This window comes from Eumetopias jubatus, unplaced genomic scaffold (genome assembly GCF_037043125.1).
Source record: "Eumetopias jubatus isolate StellerSeaLion01/CBP00866 unplaced genomic scaffold, mEumJub1_p1.0 scaffold_5, whole genome shotgun sequence".
In the NCBI taxonomy this organism is placed as follows: Eukaryota; Metazoa; Chordata; class Mammalia; order Carnivora; family Otariidae; genus Eumetopias; species Eumetopias jubatus.
Genome location: NW_028274811.1, coordinates 103,811,439 through 103,830,857, shown reverse-complemented (window position 1 = coordinate 103,830,857; position 19,419 = coordinate 103,811,439). Strand labels below are relative to the sequence as shown.

The following is a 19,419-nucleotide window of genomic DNA, read 5'->3' as shown; positions in this document are numbered from 1 at the left end:
CCTTTTGAACTAAGGTTGCCATATTTATTAATTTCTTAGCGTTTACTAGTTTTGGGTTTAATGAACACTATTGACAAGTGATCAAATAAAATCCTAGAACTTAAGAATTGGAAGGGACCTTAGATTTCTGATCCAAGTTTAAGTCAGAGGAATAATATTTCCAAAATGTTTACTCCAAAACATTTGGAAGTTAGTGGGTTGTTTGTTTAAGATTTTATTTATTTATTTATTTATTAGAGAGCAGGGCAGGGAGCAGGGGTTGGAGTAGAGGGCGAGGGACAAGTGGACTCTGCTGAGCACAGAGCCAAATGTGGGTCTCAGTCTCACGACCCTGAGATCATGACCTGAGCCGAAATCAAGAGTCAGACATTCAACTGACTGAGCCACCCAGGCATCCCTTAGTGGGATAATTTAGACTGTTTGCTGATGAAAAAGTTAAAGTGAGATTCGGTGTTCCTTAAGGAAGGAACTTTATGTAGAACTGTATGTATGTGTTTATTAAGGAAGATCACTTTATGTAGATCAATGGTTCTCAAACTTTATTGTACCTAAGAGTCCAGGAAATATATTAAATCATGCAAAGTCCTGAGAAGTGTCTTGATAGCACAGACATGTGAGGTGGCAGCCAGGAATCTGCTTTGTTAATGAACATCCCCAGGTCATTTTGTTATAGGTGAAACTGTGGCCACTCTTTGAGAGACAGAAAGCCAGACTGACATACCACCAAGCTTCCAAAACACAAGTGTAACCAGTATACTGACTGCATCTAACATCAGAAGAAGAGTTTATCAATGGGATATTTTTCTTTTACCCTCATCTGTGCTTGGGGTCTAAAACAGACTTGTTCGGCAGAATCTAAACAGTGCTAAAGTAAGGAAATTTAGTTCTATTAAATTGAGTTTTGGGAAGTAGAATTTTCTGAGCTAAGAAGGAAATATTTCTAAGGTTAGTTTCTCATAGAGCAGTCGTCTTTCCTAAAAAATACAGGACTTAATGAGAGGTCAGGTTCTAACTACAGCTTAAATCCAGAGATCCTCCCTCCAGACTCCCTAGAGGTTTCTAAAAGTGACTTGTGGAGAGAACAAATGTGTCTGTATGTGTAAGGCATCCACGTTCTATATCAAAGAAAACAAAACTGAAGCTTTTGTTTCCTTTTTAATGATAAAAGGACCGCTGTCCCCAGCCCTTTCAGTGTGTAGCTTTTTCATCTCACCTGGATAAGAGCATAGCAGAAAAGTTTTGTTTGTGTGCCTCCATTTTCCAGCCCTTTAGCAAGTATGTAGCTTTTTTTTTTTTTTTTTAACACTCATTTTTGACCCTTATGTGTGGTTGATCTCTGGCTACAGTGCTTGACTTGTTTTATTTTGTAGCAATTACTTTACAAAACTGCAGGGGGAAGCAGAGAGCTGCTGATAGATTTATGATACGGAAATTAACTTCCTGATGTTAACCTCTTGGTTTTCTCCCTGTTGTCTATTATTAAATACATGATCACTGCAGAATCATTAAGAGAATTTTTTTAAAAGTATTCAGTGCGGGTTTTTGTCATTTAATGATAGAAGGGTTATACACTTCTAAGCTCTAACTTATTTCTGTTCTATTCACTGATCTTAAGTATAGGGAATATTCCTAGCTGGCATTGTGAAGGTGGTGGTTTCATGATTAATAAGGGAATGGGGGAGCACCTTCTGTCTGACGTTTTTGCCAGTTTACACCAAGATTAGAGTTGTATCAATTTAAATGTTCTAGGATTTTGAGTCACAGAAAGCCATGCCTCACACTGAGATTGAAGAGCAAATCACCTATATTTTCTTCCAATACTTGTATGGTTTCACTTTATACATTTAGATCTCCAGTCTACGTGGAATTTACTCTTGTGTAAAGTGTATAGATATATTCTAATTTTATCTTTTTCCAAATGACTACCAAGTTGTCCTAGCACCATTTTTAAAAAGTCCATCTTTGCCTCAATGATTTAAATTTTAATATCAACTCAGACTAAGTTTGTATCCTTTTCCAAATGCTTACCTTCTACCTGCTTTGTCAGATTATCAGTTAAAACCTAACTTAGTTTACAGTGGCATCATTAATCAAAACAACCACATTTAGGGGCACCTGGGTGGTTTAGTAGGTTAAGCATCCAACTTGATCTCACCTCAGGTCTTGATCTTAGGGTCATGAGTTCAAGCCCCATATTGGGCTCCCTGCTGGGCATGGAGCCTACTTCAAAACAAAAACAAAAAAACATTTACACTCAGGTTGGATCACCATTGGAAGGTCGCAGTGGCAATGAAATTTAAAAATAACTGGAGAATTGATTAATTTAGAAATACAGAAATGTGTTGTGATGGTGTTTTGCAATTTAATATTTCAAAGTTCTTTTATCTTTAAGAAAGTACAGTTCTCCATATTGTGTGAAATTCTTTTGCCCTGTGATCCAAGAAAATCATTCCCTGGAAAACAGAATATAAAATTAAAGATCCTGAACATACCTATATTTGTGAAGGAAAAGAGTAGATTTTAAACATTTGTGAATTTAATTTGTCCATCTGCAGGGCGCCTGGGTGGCTCAGTCATTAAGCATCTGCCTTCTGCTCAGGTCCTGATCCCAGGGTCCTGGGATCGAGCCCCGCATCAGGCTCCCTGCTCCACGGGAAGCCTGCTTCTCCCTCTCCCACTCCCCCTGCTTGTGTTCCCTCTCTCGCCATCTCTTTCTCTCTGTCAAATAAATAAATAACAACTTAAAAAAAAAAGAATTTGTCTATCTGCAAATAACCCATTTTACTAATTCAGTGGAAAATGGCCTTGGATTAACTATAGAAGAACAACCGAAGATCTGTGGTGTACGTGCCTGATTCAGGGAGGTAGAGGTTCTTTTTTTTTATTTTAATTTTTTATTTTTATTTAAATTCAATCAACATACAATGTATTATTAGTTTCTAGGTAGAGTTCAGTGATTCATCAGTCTTATATAATACCCAGTGCTCATTATATCCCATGCCCTTCTTAATGTCCCTCACCCAGTTACCCCATCCCCCCACCACCCTCACCTCTATTAACCCTCAGTTTGTTTCCTATGCTTAAGAATCTCTTATGGTTTGTCTCCCTCTCTGATTTCGTCTTGTTTTATTTTTCCCTCTCTTCCCCTATGATCCTCTGTTTTGTTTCTTAAATTCCACATAGGAGTAAGTATGATAATTATCTTTCTCTGACTTATTTTGCTTAGCATAATACCCTCTAGTCCATCCATGCCGTTGCAAATGGCAAGATTTCAGTTTTTTGATAGCTGAGTAGTATTCCATTGTATTTATAGACCACACCTTTTTTATCCATTCATCTGTCGATTGACATCAGGGTTCTTTCCATAGTTTGGCTATTGTGGACGTTGCTGCTATAAAGGTAGAGGTTTATTTTATTTATTTTTTTTAAAGATTTTATTTATTTATTTGACAGGGAGAGACACAGCAAGAGAGGGAACACAAGCAGGGGGAGTGTGAGAGAGAGAAGCAGGCTTCCCGTGGAGCAGGGAGCCCGATGTGGGGCTCGATCCCAGGACCCCGGGATCATGACCTGAGCCAAAGGCAGACACTTAACGATTGAGCCACCCAGGCACCCCCCCTTTAGTATGTCTTGTAAGGCAGGTTTGGTAGAAGCACATTCTGTGTTTATCTGTGAATGTCTTTATTTTGCCTTCATTTTGAGGTAAGGTTTTGCCGCATATCTAATTCTTGGTTGACAGTTTTTTTTCTTTCAACATTCTGAGTATGTCATCACACTGCCTCTGGCCTCAGTTGTTCCTGGTGAGAATCGGGTAACAATATTAGTTTTGCTGTTCCCCTATACCTGGTAAGTTGTTTCCCTGCTGTTGCTTTCAGATTTTCTCTTTGTGTTTGTCTTTCAGCAGTTTGACTCTGGTGTCTCTAGATATGGATCTCTGGTACTTGGGGTTCATTGTGCTTCTTGGATCTTTAGGTTAACACTTTTCATCAAAATTTTGACATTTTCAGCCATTATGGCTTCAGATATTTATTCTGTCCCTTTTTCTCTTCTCTTCTGGGACTCCCATCACATGTGTTTTTTCCCATCCTTTTTCTGCCCTCGGTTCTTCAGATTGGATGTCTGTTGCTCTCACTTCAAGGTTACTTATTTTTCATGCCAATTCAAATCTCCTTTCTATCAATTTTTCATTTCAGTTTTTGGACTTTTCAACTTTTTCTTCGTTTTAAATAATTTTTGTCCCTTTATCATGGTTCTCTTTTTTTAATCATTGTCATTATGCTCTCATTTAAGTCTTTAAACACAATTTCCTTTAGTTCTTCGAACATATTTACTTATAGGTGTTTTCACGTCTTTGCTAGATCTAAAATCTGTGGATGTTCAGATGTTTCTGTTGACTTTTTTCTGATTATAGATCAAACTTTTCTCTCTTTGTATGTCTTTCTGTGTCTTTCTCTGTCAAATAAATAAAAATATTTTTTAAAAAGTAAAAAATAAAAACTGGATGTTTTAAGTAATACTGTAGCAACTCTGGATTCTGGCCCTTTCCCACCACCACCACCCCCCACTTGCATTATTTTTGTTGTTGCTTTTTTGTCAACTTGTTTGTTTAGTAATTTACCTGGACTTAAATTGTATAATCTATTTCCCCTGGGGTATGTAGCCACTGACAGCTGTGCTCAGGTGGGTTTTGTTTTTGTCCCTGTTTTTATTTTTAAGTCTGGCCTTCGTGGGGTTGCTTCTATTTTTGCACAGTTTAGTGGTCAGCCAATAACTGGTCAGAGATTATGTTCAAACATCTCAAGCCAATAAGGCTTCCACCTACTGATTTGTCGGTGGATTTAGAAATATATTACAATTTTAGGGAATTTTCAAGTCTGCCCTAGCTGGACTGTCTTGTATCTCCTCACCACATGTACACAGGCTCCTGATAGGGCAAGGGTGTGTGAATAGTTTTGGCCCTCTTCATTCTTCCCAAGCATGCACACCATATCCAGTCCATCAGGGGTATTTGAAGAGCTTATCAAGTATCTCTGTGACCATCTCTATCTACCGGTTACATTTCTGTCTGGTCCATGGGTCCCTTGTTTGCCCAGCCAGGGCTGCAACCACAGAGTAGTAGAACCTCTGACCTTCCCTGTTTGCTTGCCACTCAGATTGCTACTTATTACTGAAACCACCACTGGGCATGGATTATTTCACCTTCTGCTTTGAATCAGTTCAGTCTCCTCAAACAGTGGAACTGCTGGCTATTCATGGCCTACCTTGCTGTATTCCAACCACAATCCATGATGTCACATGATCGAAGGAAGAAGGGGAGCAGTCCTTTGCAAATAAGCCACAGATCTCATGGTTGTTTCCTAAAACTCAATAATTTTTCATGAGTGTTACTTTGTTGTAAGGTTTTAGTCAATTTTTAGGACGCTGAATGGTTAGTTTTAATCATTTTGTCCAATTTATAGTTGCTTTTTAGGTTAGAGGATTTTGTAACCTCACTTTGCCACATCTGAAGTCGCACCCAGTATTGAGTTTTGATCTGTGTAAGTATTTTACACATTAAAGTATTAAAATAAACCAGAAAGGATGAGGGAAAAATTAGGCCTTAAAATGGATTACACTTTGAAACAAATTAATATAACTATATCATATTCATTACATGGAGAAGATAATTCCAGTAACTTTGGACACAGTACTCTGGCTGTTCACCCTTAGTAGGTTATATTCTAAAGTTAGAACTGCAATGAAATCTTGAACTTTAGGGGCACCTAGGTGGTTCAGTCATTAAGCATCTGCCTTCGGCTCAGGTCATGATCCCAGGATCCTGGGATCGAGCCCCGCATTGGGCTCCCTGCTCTGCGGGAAGCCTGCTTCTCCCTCTCCCACTCCCCCTGCTTGTGTTCCCTCTCTCACTGTCTCTCTCTGTCAAATAAATAAATAAAATCTTTAAAAAAAAAAGAAATCTTGAACTTTACATAATAGGTCAGTTATATGTACTGATATAGTAATTTCAGAACTTTTTTGTTCATTTTAGGATAGGGCAAATGAGTAAATATATTGTTATTACTGGGAACCAGGGTTTTCAGTGTGGGAAAAGTGAGGAAGAATCCAGTGGTGTTCACTTGTATGACTACATACAAGATGTCATGTGTATGTATTCTTTTGACTCGTGGGATTTTTGTGTTTTTCTTTTTTAAAGATGTATTTCTTGCATTTCTTTTTTTTTTTTAAGATTTTATTTTTCAACAGAGAGAGACAGCGAGAGAGACAACACAAGCAAGGGGAGTGGGAGAGGGAGAAGCAGGCCTCCCGCTGAGCTGGAAGCCCAGTGTGGAACTCTATCCCAGGATCCTGGGATCATGACCTGAGCCGAAGGCAGACACTTAACGACTGAGCCACCCAGGCACCCTATTTCCTGCATTTCTTATGGAGAGGGCCTAAAAGTAGTGACTTGCTAGTAACAGGGAACATACTAGCATCCAGATTTTGGTTTCTAAATACCATTCCCTACCAGAAGGATGCAGGACTCGGAGAAATGGCTGATTCCAAGGCTGGAGCAGGCATAATACAAAGTACTGCACCTGGAACACAATATATACTTGCAGCAAAGTCCACCCTTAGAAGGACAGACCCAGGCAAAGGCTCATGCAGCTCCTGGAAGTGAGCTAGGGAGACTCAGGCAGGAAACCCTGGAGCATGGTCTAAAAGGGCTCCATGGGAGGAAATGTGCAGTTAGTCGAGGGCCTGGCCAGGGGCCCCTCTTGCCTAGGTCTAAGGGCTGCACAGTGTTTTATACGCATGAAACCATTTAAGCATTAAGTAATATTCCAAACATTTGCAATGTTTTTATTATATATATATATATGTAGACACACATTTTTTTTAAATATATATAATGTGAGACAATTGAATCCCCAAATTAGAGGTACTAATGTACAGTGTGATCAAAGAAAAATTGTGCAAGGAAGGAAGTGAAAGATGTCTCTGAGGAGGAGATATGCTATGTGCTGAACTTTGAAAACAGGAAAATTTGATTTGGGCAGTTGGGAAGAAGTTACGGAAGAAAAACAAAGGCATTCCAAGGTGGGGATGCATTAACAAAGGAATGGAATGAAGGATAAGGTGGTGGGTGTTGGAGAGACCATAAAGAGATCAAACTGTCTAGAGGAGGAACTTGAGTTGGGTGGTAATGAGAGAGGAGGTTGACTAGATTGGAATAGAATTTGGTGTAGTGTAAAAAAAAAAAAAAGGAAAAAGGAAACCAAGAGATTTCTGAATCGTGATTTTCTTACCTGTAAAATGGGTAAGATTTGATGCTTACATCTCAGAATTGCCTTGCAAAAGCAAATGAGCTAGTATATGTGATTACACACTTTAAGAAGTAGAATGCTATAGTGATACCGGTTATCTAATTTTGAACTCCAGGCTGAAAAGTTTGCAGTTGTGGTAGTAACTGTTAAAATAAACTCTGTTCATCAAGAGCATTGTCTCTTTGGGGTTTTCCTTGACAGCTCTTGTGATGATTTATAATGCAGAGTAATGCCACTATTTCTGCCTGAGTTTTCAGTGATGAGGAGGAGGACTAAGTAAAGAGCGCTTTAAAATTTCTTTGATTTCCATTGTTATGGAAATATAATTCTAGAGCAGTTATTTCTCTGTGAGGCCTCTGGAATGTGTTAAAAGACATTGTTGGAGGGGCGCCTGGCTGGCTCAGTCAGTAGACAATGTGATTCTTGATCTCTGGGGTTGTGAGGGCAAGCCCCACGTTGGGCACAGAGATTACTTAAAACATTGTGGAGACACGAGAGGGGTCCTAACCACATTAGACCAGAACCTGGAACAATTTGAACCTGATAATGCTGCTGAATGTCAGCACTACCAGCTCATTTATGTGTGTATGCTCTTGGCATTTAACACGCTAAGTAAAACTTATTCCCTACAAAATCTGTCTTTGGATTCCAATAATGCTACACAGTATGCATGCCATCTTTTGGAGAAAGAGAATGTTCCAGCAGCAGCATAAACCCTAGTCTTTGTACTGGGATCAAGTTAGTCTCTTGGCACAGCTGGGAGATAGTGCAGCTTTCTCCTAAAAGTGCTGTTTTTAGCTGTTGCCAAGGAGATGTTCAGCATGATATTGATAATTGCATTAATCCTCAATTTTCACAATCTGTGGAAGCAGCAGCTCTTTTACAGTGTTTACTGCTTAATGGGTCACTGAGTTGTGATTTGTCAGCCGAAAAAAATAAAATGCCTTCCTTCAAATAATTGGTGTGAGAAATATGTTCCAGATCTCTTCCCTTTGCCAGTTCAACTTTTAGTCCTAGTTTTAAAGACACTGAGCATAGCATAACGTTTAAACTTGTCAAATCACTACTTCATACACCTGAAACTAATATAACATGGTATGTGAACTACACTTAAATTAAAAAATTAAAAATGGGGGAAAAAAAAAGACACTGAGCTTTTCCCAGGCTGCCTGCTCAGGCTGGCCATTATCGGCAATTCCTTCTGGATATACCGTGGATCTAAGCTTTGCCTACTGGTATCTTAATGTTCTAAATTTACCAGAGAATGATTAAACTCTTTACACACACACAGACACACACACACACATACACACACGAGTCTGATCTGGCAGTCTGAGTGCTTCATCTGTGTTCATAAAACATCCCTGATGAGTTTGCTGTGGAGAACAGATTATAGGTCGGAAAGTAGCTTGAAAGAGTTAAAATAGAGGAGACCGAAAGTTCTTAAAGGATAGATACTAAACCCTAGTAACTTGATTAGTGGTTCTTCTTTAAAGAATTTTTGTTTTTGAAATAACCTTTCTAAAATACTTTAGGACCTGTATTGTATTTATTCGTATGATTATGTAATTTTCTCTTTTAGTAATATGCTACCTGGCATTAATATATCTTCTAACGTCAAACTAACTTTTCGTTTCACTATTAGAACATTATTGGTCAATTATTCATGATGTGTGTGTGTGAATTTAAAATTGGCAATGAATTTGCTATTACTTACAGAGTTTTAAGTTTACCTTAATTGAAATTGTTTTATAATTTTTAATATTTATTATTTTTTTCATACCCCTTTCACCCATGTCTTCCCACTCCCTGACCCTGCCTCTGGCAATGGCCAATCTGTTCTTTGTATCTAAGAGCGTGGGGGTTTTTCGTGTTTTGTTGTTTAGAATCCACATATAAAAGAAATCACAAGATATTTGTCTTTCTTTTATTGACTTATTTCACTTAGGGTAATGCCCTCAAGATCCATCCATGTTATTGCAAATGACAGGATTTCATCTCTTTATGGCTGAATAATATTCAGAGAGAGTGTGTGTGTGTGTGTGTGTGTGTGTGTGTGTGTGTGTGTGTGTACAGCACAATTTTTTTTTAACTAGGCAAAGAACTTTATTAACCTTGTTTCAAAGTTTATTCCCAGGGTTCTTCACCTCAATTAGCTGCAAAGAATGAATTGTATAGAAGCAAAAACTGAAAAGAGCTGCAGTGTCCAAGGAGCTTGGGCTTAAAAATATTAGAGATCTAGATTTATCAGATCCATGAACAAAATTTTAAAAAGCAGTCATAATATAAAATAGCAGCTCCCAGGGCACCTGGGTGGCTCAGTTGGTTAAGTGTCTGCCTTCAGCTCAGGTCATGATCCCGGGGTCCTGGGATCGAGCCCCGCATGGGGCTCCCTGCTCCACGGAAACCTGCTTCTCCCTCTCCCACTCCCCCTGCTTGTGTTCCCTCTCTCACTGTGTCTCTCTCTGTCAAATAAATAAATAGAATCTTAAAAAAAAAAAAAAAAAAAAGTTGGCTCTGTTCAGTTTGCTTCATTCTTTGCAGCTTCGTCAGAATTCTCCACAAGATCTGGAACTTCATCATCCTCATGCTCTCCAGTGGAAAAGTGGTGCTTTTCCATCTGTAGATTGTTTGAACCGAGCTTCAGCCAGTCTTCTTAAACTAGTCAGACTGTCTTCACCAAATTGGTGTAAGACAGTAGCATTTCTGTCGGCTTCTGTCTCAGCATGGCCTGGAACGGTGAATGCGTTCACTTCCCAGGTTGCCTGAACTTTTGGGTTGTTAAAGTGGATCAGTGTTCCATGGTTTGTGAACATATTCATTTCTTCAATACCAGAGATACTGTTTACCCCTAACTTCTTTAAGGAGAACTGAAGTTCTTTATCATCTGCTGTAGCTGTTTTCTGAGCCACCTTCTTTCATCGAGCTTTTCCTTTCCCACCGCTGCACACTTGCGCTTACAGTTTGGTGAGTTTCTCTTGGTTCATGATAGTTTCTTTCATCTGGTTGGACTGGAAATGGGAGCAAGCAGGGGACTAGGGTTGGCGTTCAGGGGGTCTCAGGCAGACCAGCTGAAATTTAGGTGCATAGGCGGCAGCTAGAGGCAGGCTGAAAGTGATGGCTACACCACCATTTCTTTATCCCTTCATCCATGGACAGATGCTTAGGTTGTTTCCATATCTTGGCTGTTGTAAATAATGCTGCAGTGAGCATAAGGGTGCATATATCTTTTCAAATTAGTATTTTCATTTTCTTCAGCTAAATACCCAGAAGCTGGGTCATATGGTAGTTCCTTTTTTAATTTTTTTTTTTTAAATAGGCTCCATTCCCAGCCTGAAGTCTAATGTGGGCTTGAACCCAATGACCCTAAGAATAAGACGTGAACTGAGATCAAGAGTCAGATGTTTAACCAACTGAGCCACCCAGGCACCCCTATTTAATTTTTTAAGGAACCTCCAAGCAGTTTTCCATAGTGACTGTGCCAATTTACATTCCCACCAACAGTGCACAGGAGTTTCCTTTTTTCCACATCCTCACCAACACTTGTTATTTCTTGTCTTTTTTATAATAACCATTCTAACAAGTGTGAGGTGGTATTTCATCATGGTTTTGATTTGCACTTCCCTGATGATTAATGATATTGAAGATCTTTTCATGTAACTGTCGGCCATCTGTATGTCTTCTTTGGAAAAATGTCTGTTCACACCCTCTGCCCATTTTTTAATGAGATTGGTTTTTTTGCTGTTAAGTTGTATGAGTTCTTTATATATATGGTACATGATTTGCAAATATTTTCTCCTATTCAGTAGGCTGCCTTTTCATTTTGTTGATGGTTTCCTTTGCTGTGCAGAAGATTTCAGTTTGATGTGGCTCCATGTGTTTATTTTTGCTTTTGTTGCCTTTGCTTTTGGTGTCAGGTTCAGAAAAATCATCAACAAGACTGGTCAAGGAGCTTACTGCCTATGTGTTCTTCTAGAATTTTTTATGGTTTCAGCTCTTATGTTAAAGTCTTTAATCCATTTTGAGTTAATTTTTGTGTGCAGGATCAGACAGTGGTCCAGTTGCTTTTATAGTGTGGCTGTCCAGTTTTCCCAGCACCATCTATTGAAGAGACTATTCTTTCCCGATTGTATATTCTTGGCTCTTTTATCATAAATTAATTGATGGCACATTCATGGGTTTATTTCTGGCCTCTCTATTCTGTTCCATTTATCTATGCATCAGTTTTTATGCTAACATAAATTTTAATTACTATAATTACTATAATGCACACTATTTTAATTACTATAGCTTTGTAATATAGTTTGAAACCTTGGGGCCTCCAGCTTTGTTTTTCTTTATCAGGGTTGCTTTGGCTATTTGGGGCTAAAATCACTTTTTTTTATTTGAGTCTAGGTGACATACTATGCTGCGTTAGTTGAGGTGTACAACATAGTGATGCAACACGGTTATATGTTATGCTATGTTCACCAGAATTGTAGCTCCCATCTGTCTCCCTATATCACTATTATACTGTCATTGACTATATTCCTTATCTGTGCCTTTCATTCCCGTGACTTATGCATTCTGTAACTGAAAGCCTGTATTTCCCTCTCCCCTTCACTCATTTTGCCCAACCCCCAGCCCCCTCCCTGCTGGCAGCTGTCAGTTCTCTGTATTTATAGGTCTGATTCTGCTTTTGGTTTGTTTATTCATTTGTTTTTTGTTTGTTTGTTTAGGTTCCACTTATGAGTGGAATCATATGGTATTAGTCTTTCTCCGTCTGACACCCAGGCGCTCTCACTGGATGCTTGTAACCAAGACTTTGAATCTCGACTGGGGCAAAGAAAAGGAAATAGTTAGAATTTATTTGCTATTACAGCCCTGTCTTGGCCAGAGTCTTCCACTAAAAGATAATTAGTGCTTTCTTGCTTCTTGACTTAACAGAGTTGCCTTGAGTCCTGCCCTTTTTCTTAGCTTGTGTTTTAGGCTTCCCAGTGATTCTGTGAGCCTCAAAGTGAGTCGACCCTCTAAATTTTTTTTTACCTAAGATAGTCTTTTTGCTTGCATCCAGAAATCCTGATAGCATAGAACATTATGATCCAAGCACCTCTGTCCTAAATAGTACTGAGTAAACGTAACTACGTTCTTTTATTTTGATTCCCATCACCACCACCCGTGTTACCTTTTTGTATTCCCTTAGAATAGCCCATTATCTAAAAAATAAAAATGAATTACTGTATCTGCTGTACATCTGGCACATAGTAGATACAATAAAAATGAGATTCATTTTAGGGGCACCTGGGTGGCTCAGTCGGTTAAGCGGCTGCCTTTGGCTCAGGTCATGATCCCAGGGTCCTGGGATCGAGCCCCACATTGGGCTCCTCGCTCAGCGGAGAGCCTGCTTCTCCCTCTCCCTCTGCTTGCCTCTCTGCCTGCTTGTGCTCTCTATCCCTCTGTCAAATAAATAAATTTTAAAAAATCTTAAAAAAAAGATTCATTTTATACCTACCTTTTAGTTTCTTTACTGAGATTCATCATCTAGAGTATGGTAATAAGGCACTTGGGAAACACCCTTGTCTCGACAGCATATTTACAAATCTACAGAGACGTAGTATTTTTACTTTGGTTCCTAATTTTAAGAGTACCGATTATTTAGGCTCCAGGCTTCTCCTGTGCATGAAACACCCTGCTAACTATATTTCCTTCCTTTGAAGTTTTCATTTAGTCAAAAGCTTCAAGAACGAAGGTAGAGATTTTTGGATTCTCTCTCTCTCTTTCTTGAAGCTCTTTCAAAAGGAGGCAGGCAGTCACTTGTGCCAGTTCTGTTCGTGCCGACCATATTGCTAAGACGTTCAGGGCTGAGAGCAGACAGGGACTCAGCATGTGCCATCTTGGCTCTGCAGAATAACATTCATTCTGCCTGCCTTTGAGTATGATGGGTGTTTGGCCATCTGTGTGAATGTCTGAGTTGTTAGAAGAAGCTCAGAAACGAGAGACGTATCTGGCTTTCTTCCAACCTCCCAGGAGTAGCCTGCCCTGACCCTGCAGGTGAAGTTTGCTCCCTGTGGTGCGCTCTGCCAGCACACTGGCCAGCTTCTGCATCACAGAAACCACAGAAACCACTTCCTTTTTTTATTTTACAGAAAAGTAATACTTGAGCCCTTATTTACCAGGCACTGTATTAGGAGCTTTACATATATTATCACATTAATTCATAAAACTATAAAACCTCATATTCTAGATAAAAATAACCAAGGCTTAGAAAGATCTGGAACTTGTCCAAGATCATTCATTTATTTTTTTTAAAGATTTTATTTATTCATGTGTCAGAGAGAGAGAGAGCACAAGCAGGGCGAGCAGCAGGCAGAGGGAGAAGCAGGCTTCCTGCTGAGCAGGGAGCCTGATGCGGGGCTCGATCCCAAGACCCTGGGATCATGACCTGAGCCGAAGGCAGATGCTTAACGACTGAGCCACCCAGGTGCCCCAAGATCATTCATTTAATAAGTAGCAGATTCAGAATTTGAATTTATGGCGGCATACATGCCAGTGGGCGTGTATGTTTAGTTTCATTTTGAGTAAATAGAAATTAAGTGATACCTGAATTGCTATTCTGTGCGAAAGATACAAACATAGGAAACCTAGGTTTTGTGTTTTAAACTTCAGGCGTGTGATTAGCCAGATGGCCACTTGTTTCTCTATATCTGTTTGAGATTTACATAAAACTGACCCAGTTCTCAAAGGTCCAGTTGAAAAAAAACAAAAACAAAAGTCAGGTTGCTGCCTGTTAAGTAGCTTAATGAAAGTTAACCTTTTTATTCACTTATATTGTGGGAAATGATGTAATTGTCGGATCTCTTGCAGAAGAGAAGAGAAGAGAGCACTAGACTAAAGGAGGAGGGAAATGTGCAGTTTAAGAGAGGAGGTAAGGCACCTGTCTCAGCACTGATGTCTGGTCATCTTGATTCCTCATTCTGTCTTGGAGTGTGAAGAAACACCAGAAACATTTGGAAACAATTAGCAAACCTAAACTGCTAACAGTACATTGTTGCTTCCCAACACCTTGGAATTTGATTTTTCACCAGGTCCAGATCATTCTCACCTGATGGTGACCAGTTACCATGTGTCTCTTGGCACAGGCACACTTTTTCTTTTCTGTAATCCACTATAGAACCAGAGGTAGGAGGGCAGACTTCTCAGCTGATGCTTTGGAAAACTAACCTGGAATGTTAAAAGGCTGTTTGCTTCATTGATGTAAAAGCAGGGGTCCCCCTTACTCACTTGCAGCAATGCTGTAAAAACTGACCCAAGTGGTTCCAACATGGCCTAGGGAAGTATTTTGCTTGTACTTTGGTCTTTCATGTACCTTTTTCTTCTGCCGCCTTAAGTACAGAGATGTTCTCCATGTCCTTCTGTGTTTCTTAACATTTGCTTAGGAATAATTTGGGTTCATTCAGTTAATTTGGTGGAACTGTTTGATCTTATAATAGCCTTCTATCACATATGTAAAGTGTATATGCTTTAGAAACATATCAAAATTGGGACGCCTGGGTGGCTCAGTCGGTTAAGCCTCTGCCTTCACCTCAGGTCATGATCCTGGGGTCCTGGGTTCAAGTCCCACATCAGCCTCCTAGCTCAGCGGGGACCCTGCTTCTCCCTCTGGCTGCCCCCCCTCCCTGCTTGTGCTCTCTCTCTCTGACAAATAAAATCTTACAAAATATATATATATATCAAAATGTATATGCTTTAGAAAACTAGAAGTAGTAACATTTTCCCCTAGTTATTTTTTAGATTTAAAATTTTTTTCTTATATCTGGTTTAGCAATCATCGCTTTTTTTTCCTACGTACTAATGGTTCTGATTTTGAAATCGTATTTCTTGTATTTTCTGTTAAATATTTCAAACCTGAGAAAGGAGTGAACAGGCAATTTGCTTTTAGTACCCTGACCATAATTCTATGTGTGGCAATGAGTAAATAAATTTATCACCATTTTCTCTTTTAAGGTGTTTAGTCAACCACTGATTTTTACATTGTTGCTCTTAGCTCCATAAAATGTCTCTCCAGACATTTCAGGGAAGCAGTTTTGGCCAGGTTGACTCCATGAAAGCATAATATCTTTAATGAAAATACATACGTAGAATTTTTGTCTTTATCCCAAGCCATTAATCCTAGACTTTAGTCTCTTTCATCTGTCCAGTTCTCTAATCCCTTCATTATTCCTTACTAAATTGATAAGCCAAATGAAAGTTAAACATACAGAACATTCTACTTGAGACCTTTGTTTTGTGAATGGAAAGCTACACATTCTGAGATACTATGGAATACATAAATACTGGGAATAAAATCTTAATGACCTCCTCTCATCTTTTACTTTATCCTCAGATTATATAGAAGCTGAGAGTTCTTATAGTCAAGCCCTTCAGATGTGCCCATCCTGCTTCCAGAAAGACAGGTCTATTCTGTTTTCAAATAGAGCTGCTGCAAGGATGAAACAGGTATGTATCTTTGAGCTTTTCTTTTTAAGAAGCACATGAACTTGCAGTGTTTTCATAGGGTAGCTTCTGTTTCAAACTAGCAGAGGGGCTGCCACTCTTGATCTTGGGGTTGTGAGTTTGAGCCCCATGTTGAGTATAGAGATTCATTAAAAATAAAATCTTTAAAAAAAAGAAAAGGGGCTTAAAGTTGCTGCCTCCCTTTTCCTACACATGTATTTCCCTGATGTAAAGGGCATAGGGAAGATAGAAAAGTATTTTGAAAACCCTGAGTCATGGGGCGCCTGGGTGGCTCAGTTGTTAAGCGTCTGTCTTCGGCCCAGGTCATGATCCCAGGGTCCTGGGATGGAGTCCCGCATTGGGGTCCCTGCTCCACGGGAAGCCTGCTTCTCCCTCTCCCACTCCCCCCTGCTTGTGTTCCCTCTCTTGCTGTCTTTCTCTCTGTCAAATAAATAAATAAAATCTTTAAAAAAAAGAAAAAAATCTGAGATTACTGTGAACATTCCTTATTAGAGTGGCTGATTGAACATTTTCATGGGAGGAAGGCTGACAAAGTCTCCACCAAACTAGGGCAGGTTAATGAAGCAAAAAGCCAAGTAGTGCATGTTCTAGAATAGCTGCAGCTGCTTATTTTAGGTCTCTGGAATTCTCGATAAAGATTCAAAGGCACAGGGAAACACCGATTAAAACTCTGGACTTGAAATGCTTAGTGCTAGGATTCTGATTCTCTGTCGAAAGTGTGGACACATGGAGAAATGTCCAACAGTTGGGATGAGAGGTGCCCCTAAATGTAAAATGGGTGTCAGGGAAAGTTCAAGAGCATTTTTTTGGGGGGGGTACCAAATTACTTTATTTGAAGAATGGTACAAATGAAAGAAGTTAAGTAGATGTTTTGGTACAACTTATAGAAAAGGTAAAGGTAACCCCAACATGCATGCACTGCCTTGGTGACCAGGGAAGTCACCCTTGTGGCTATGGGAAGACAGCCTAAGGCTTAGCTTTCACTACCACTGTTTCCCAAGATGTGCTTGTCAAAGAGATACTCTGCCATGCCAGATTCGGGAGCCCCCATCTTGCGCAGGTTGGTTACGTCGTCACCCAATTCTTTGATGGATTTCACCTGCTCATTCAGGTAATGAGTCTCAATGAAGTCACACAAATGGGGGTCACTTTTATCAGTGGCCAGTTTGTGCAGTTCCAGTAGTGACTGATTCACGCTCTTTTCCAAATGTAATACACACTCCATTGCATTCAGCCCGTTCTCCCAATCATCACGGTCTGGTTTCTTGATATCCTGAAGGAAGATTCGGCCACCTCGCTGGTTCTGCAGCTTCATCAGTTTCTCAGCATGTTCCCTCTCCTCATGAGATTGGTGAAGAAAATATTTGGCGAAGTTCTTCAAAGCCACATCGTCGCGGTCAAAGTAGTAAGACATGGACAGGTAGACGTAGGAGGCGTAGAGCTCCAGGTTGATCTAGCGGTTGATGGCGGCCTCCGAGTCCTGGTGGTAGTTCTGGTGCACCTGCGAGGGGTCGCAGTCGTCATGGCGGCGGCTGAGAAAAGGCGGCAGCGAGCGGCGGCGGGGGCCTTGGAACGGTCCGAGGGCGCGACGAAGAGATGGCGGAGGGCTGGCTTTGAACAGCCGGCCCGGGTGGGGGACGAGCGCCGGTTCCGTCCAAGCACTGTTGAAGCGGGAAACCGCGGCGACTCTCAGCGGAGACTGTCTCAAGAGCATTTTGTATTTCCAAAGAATTGAGAACCGAGTATAACAGAGTTAATGGAGGCTAATGTGCAGTTGTATAGGTTTTATACCATGTTGGTACTAAAAGTTAGGTTTGGCGGCACCTGGGTGGCTCAGTTGGTTAAGTGTCTGCCTTGGGCTTAGGTCATGATCTCAGGATCCTGGTGTTAGAGGATCGCAGGGTTCTTGTCTCAAGGAGTCAAAGAACGAATCTCGCGGACACAAAATGGTGAAATGAAGTGAAAGTTTATTAAGTGAAGGTGAGAGCAGAAAGCAAAGAAGCAGCTCTCTAGAGGGAGAAGGGTCCTGACACGGTTGCTACTGAGGGCTTTTAGTGGCAGTCTTTTATTGAGAACTGACCAGGAAGCCTGTGGCCTTGAGCTTCTTGTGCCATCTTGGTTTGAGCATGGACTATTGATAGCATCCTTAATGACTTAATTCTTTGAGGTTTGGCCATTTTCAATGATACAGTGTAGCCGCCAAAGAAAAGTACTCCCTAACATCGGAGGCCAGGTGGTTCGGTTTTCTTATTCCTTGTTCACTCTGGCTTAGCACTTCTGCCTGCCAGGAATAGTTTCAGAGCCCAGCCAGGGCCCCCCTACTTCTCCCTGCCTATACCTTAACCTTATTTACTGGGATTGAGCACACTGGGCTCCCAGCTCATAGAGAGCCTGCTTCTCCCTCTGCCATGCCCACCCTCCCCCCTTCCTGTGCTTGCCCACAGGCACCCTGTCTCTGTCTCTTTCTCTCAAAAAAATAAAATATTTTTTGAAATAAATAAATAAAAATAAAAGTTAGATTTGTTGTTGTCTACTTAGTCAACATAGTCCTATTTAGTCAACATAGTCAATTTCAGTGGATTGAAATGATGTGAAAGTTTTGGGGGGAAAAAAGTACCGCTTGTTTAAATATGGCTATTTATATCCAAAGCACAAAGAGTAGTTTATTTAGCATACCTTTAAGCAGCCACAAAGCAAGGTCAAGGGCACCTGGGTGGCTCAGTCTGTTAAGCGTCTGCCTTTGGCTCAGGTCATGATCCCTGGTCATGGGATCGAGCCCCACATTGGGCTCCCTGCTCAGCAGGAAGCCTGCTTCTCCCTCTCCCACTCCCCCTGTTTGTGTTCCCTCTCTGGCTGTGTCTCTCTGTCAATAAATAAATAAAAATCTTTAAAAAAAAACAAGGTCGAAATTGGGTTAAGTGGTTTTTTTGTTTGTTTATATCAGGTATTTATATCACTTTCTCTCGTTGCCTGAAATTTTGTAGTGCCTCTACCAAAGTCACTTTTGATGACTAGGTTTTTTTTTAAAGGGGTGGGTGGCATGGTGAATACTTGAATAATTGGACATGAGGAAAGGGTTTGTTTTTTTTGTTTGTTTTTTTATGTTTAAACTTGTATGTTTTATTATTGGATTCAGTTTCTAAGGTGAAGTGTTTTTAGAGTGATTCATATGGAATGTGAGAAGAAATAATTCTAAAATATACAAACGGACATTTTGTGTTAGAAGAAATAAAACAGGGGCTTAGTCGGTTAAGCATCTTCCTTCAGGTCGGGTCATGATGCCAGGGTCCTGGGATCAATCCCCACTCAGCGGGGAGCCTGCTCCTCCCTCTCCCTCTGCCATTTCCCCGCCTGAGCTCTCTGGCTCGCTCGCTCTGTCAAATAAATACAATCTTTAAAAAAAAAAAAAGAAAACAATTGTTTTAAGTTTACATAGAACAATATTCATTAATATATTCTACCACTGATCTGAATTCACATTTAGCTGGAAAAAATCTTACCTTTTGCTTTTGCTTCTTGTAGACATCTTGTCACATTCTCAAACTAGAAACTGACATTATGAAATGAGATAAAGGATATCTTCAATTTCAGGAAAAGGTCCATTTGGCTGCTGGGATTTGGA

General features: G+C 40.2%; 1 protein-coding gene and 1 pseudogene across 1 annotated transcript in view; one reads left to right on the top strand and one right to left on the bottom strand.

The window, feature by feature from the left end:
- Window positions 1-19,419, top strand: part of TTC1 (tetratricopeptide repeat domain 1) — a 54,712-nt gene that overhangs the window by 15,677 nt on the left and 19,616 nt on the right. The window contains exons 3-4 of the mRNA XM_028106504.1: window positions 14,148-14,208; window positions 15,667-15,779. Coding sequence (XP_027962305.1) covers window positions 14,148-14,208; window positions 15,667-15,779 — 174 coding nt within the window. The remainder of the gene's footprint in view (window positions 1-14,147; window positions 14,209-15,666; window positions 15,780-19,419) is intronic.
- LOC114211841 (ferritin heavy chain pseudogene) lies at window positions 16,616-17,511 on the bottom strand (annotated as a pseudogene).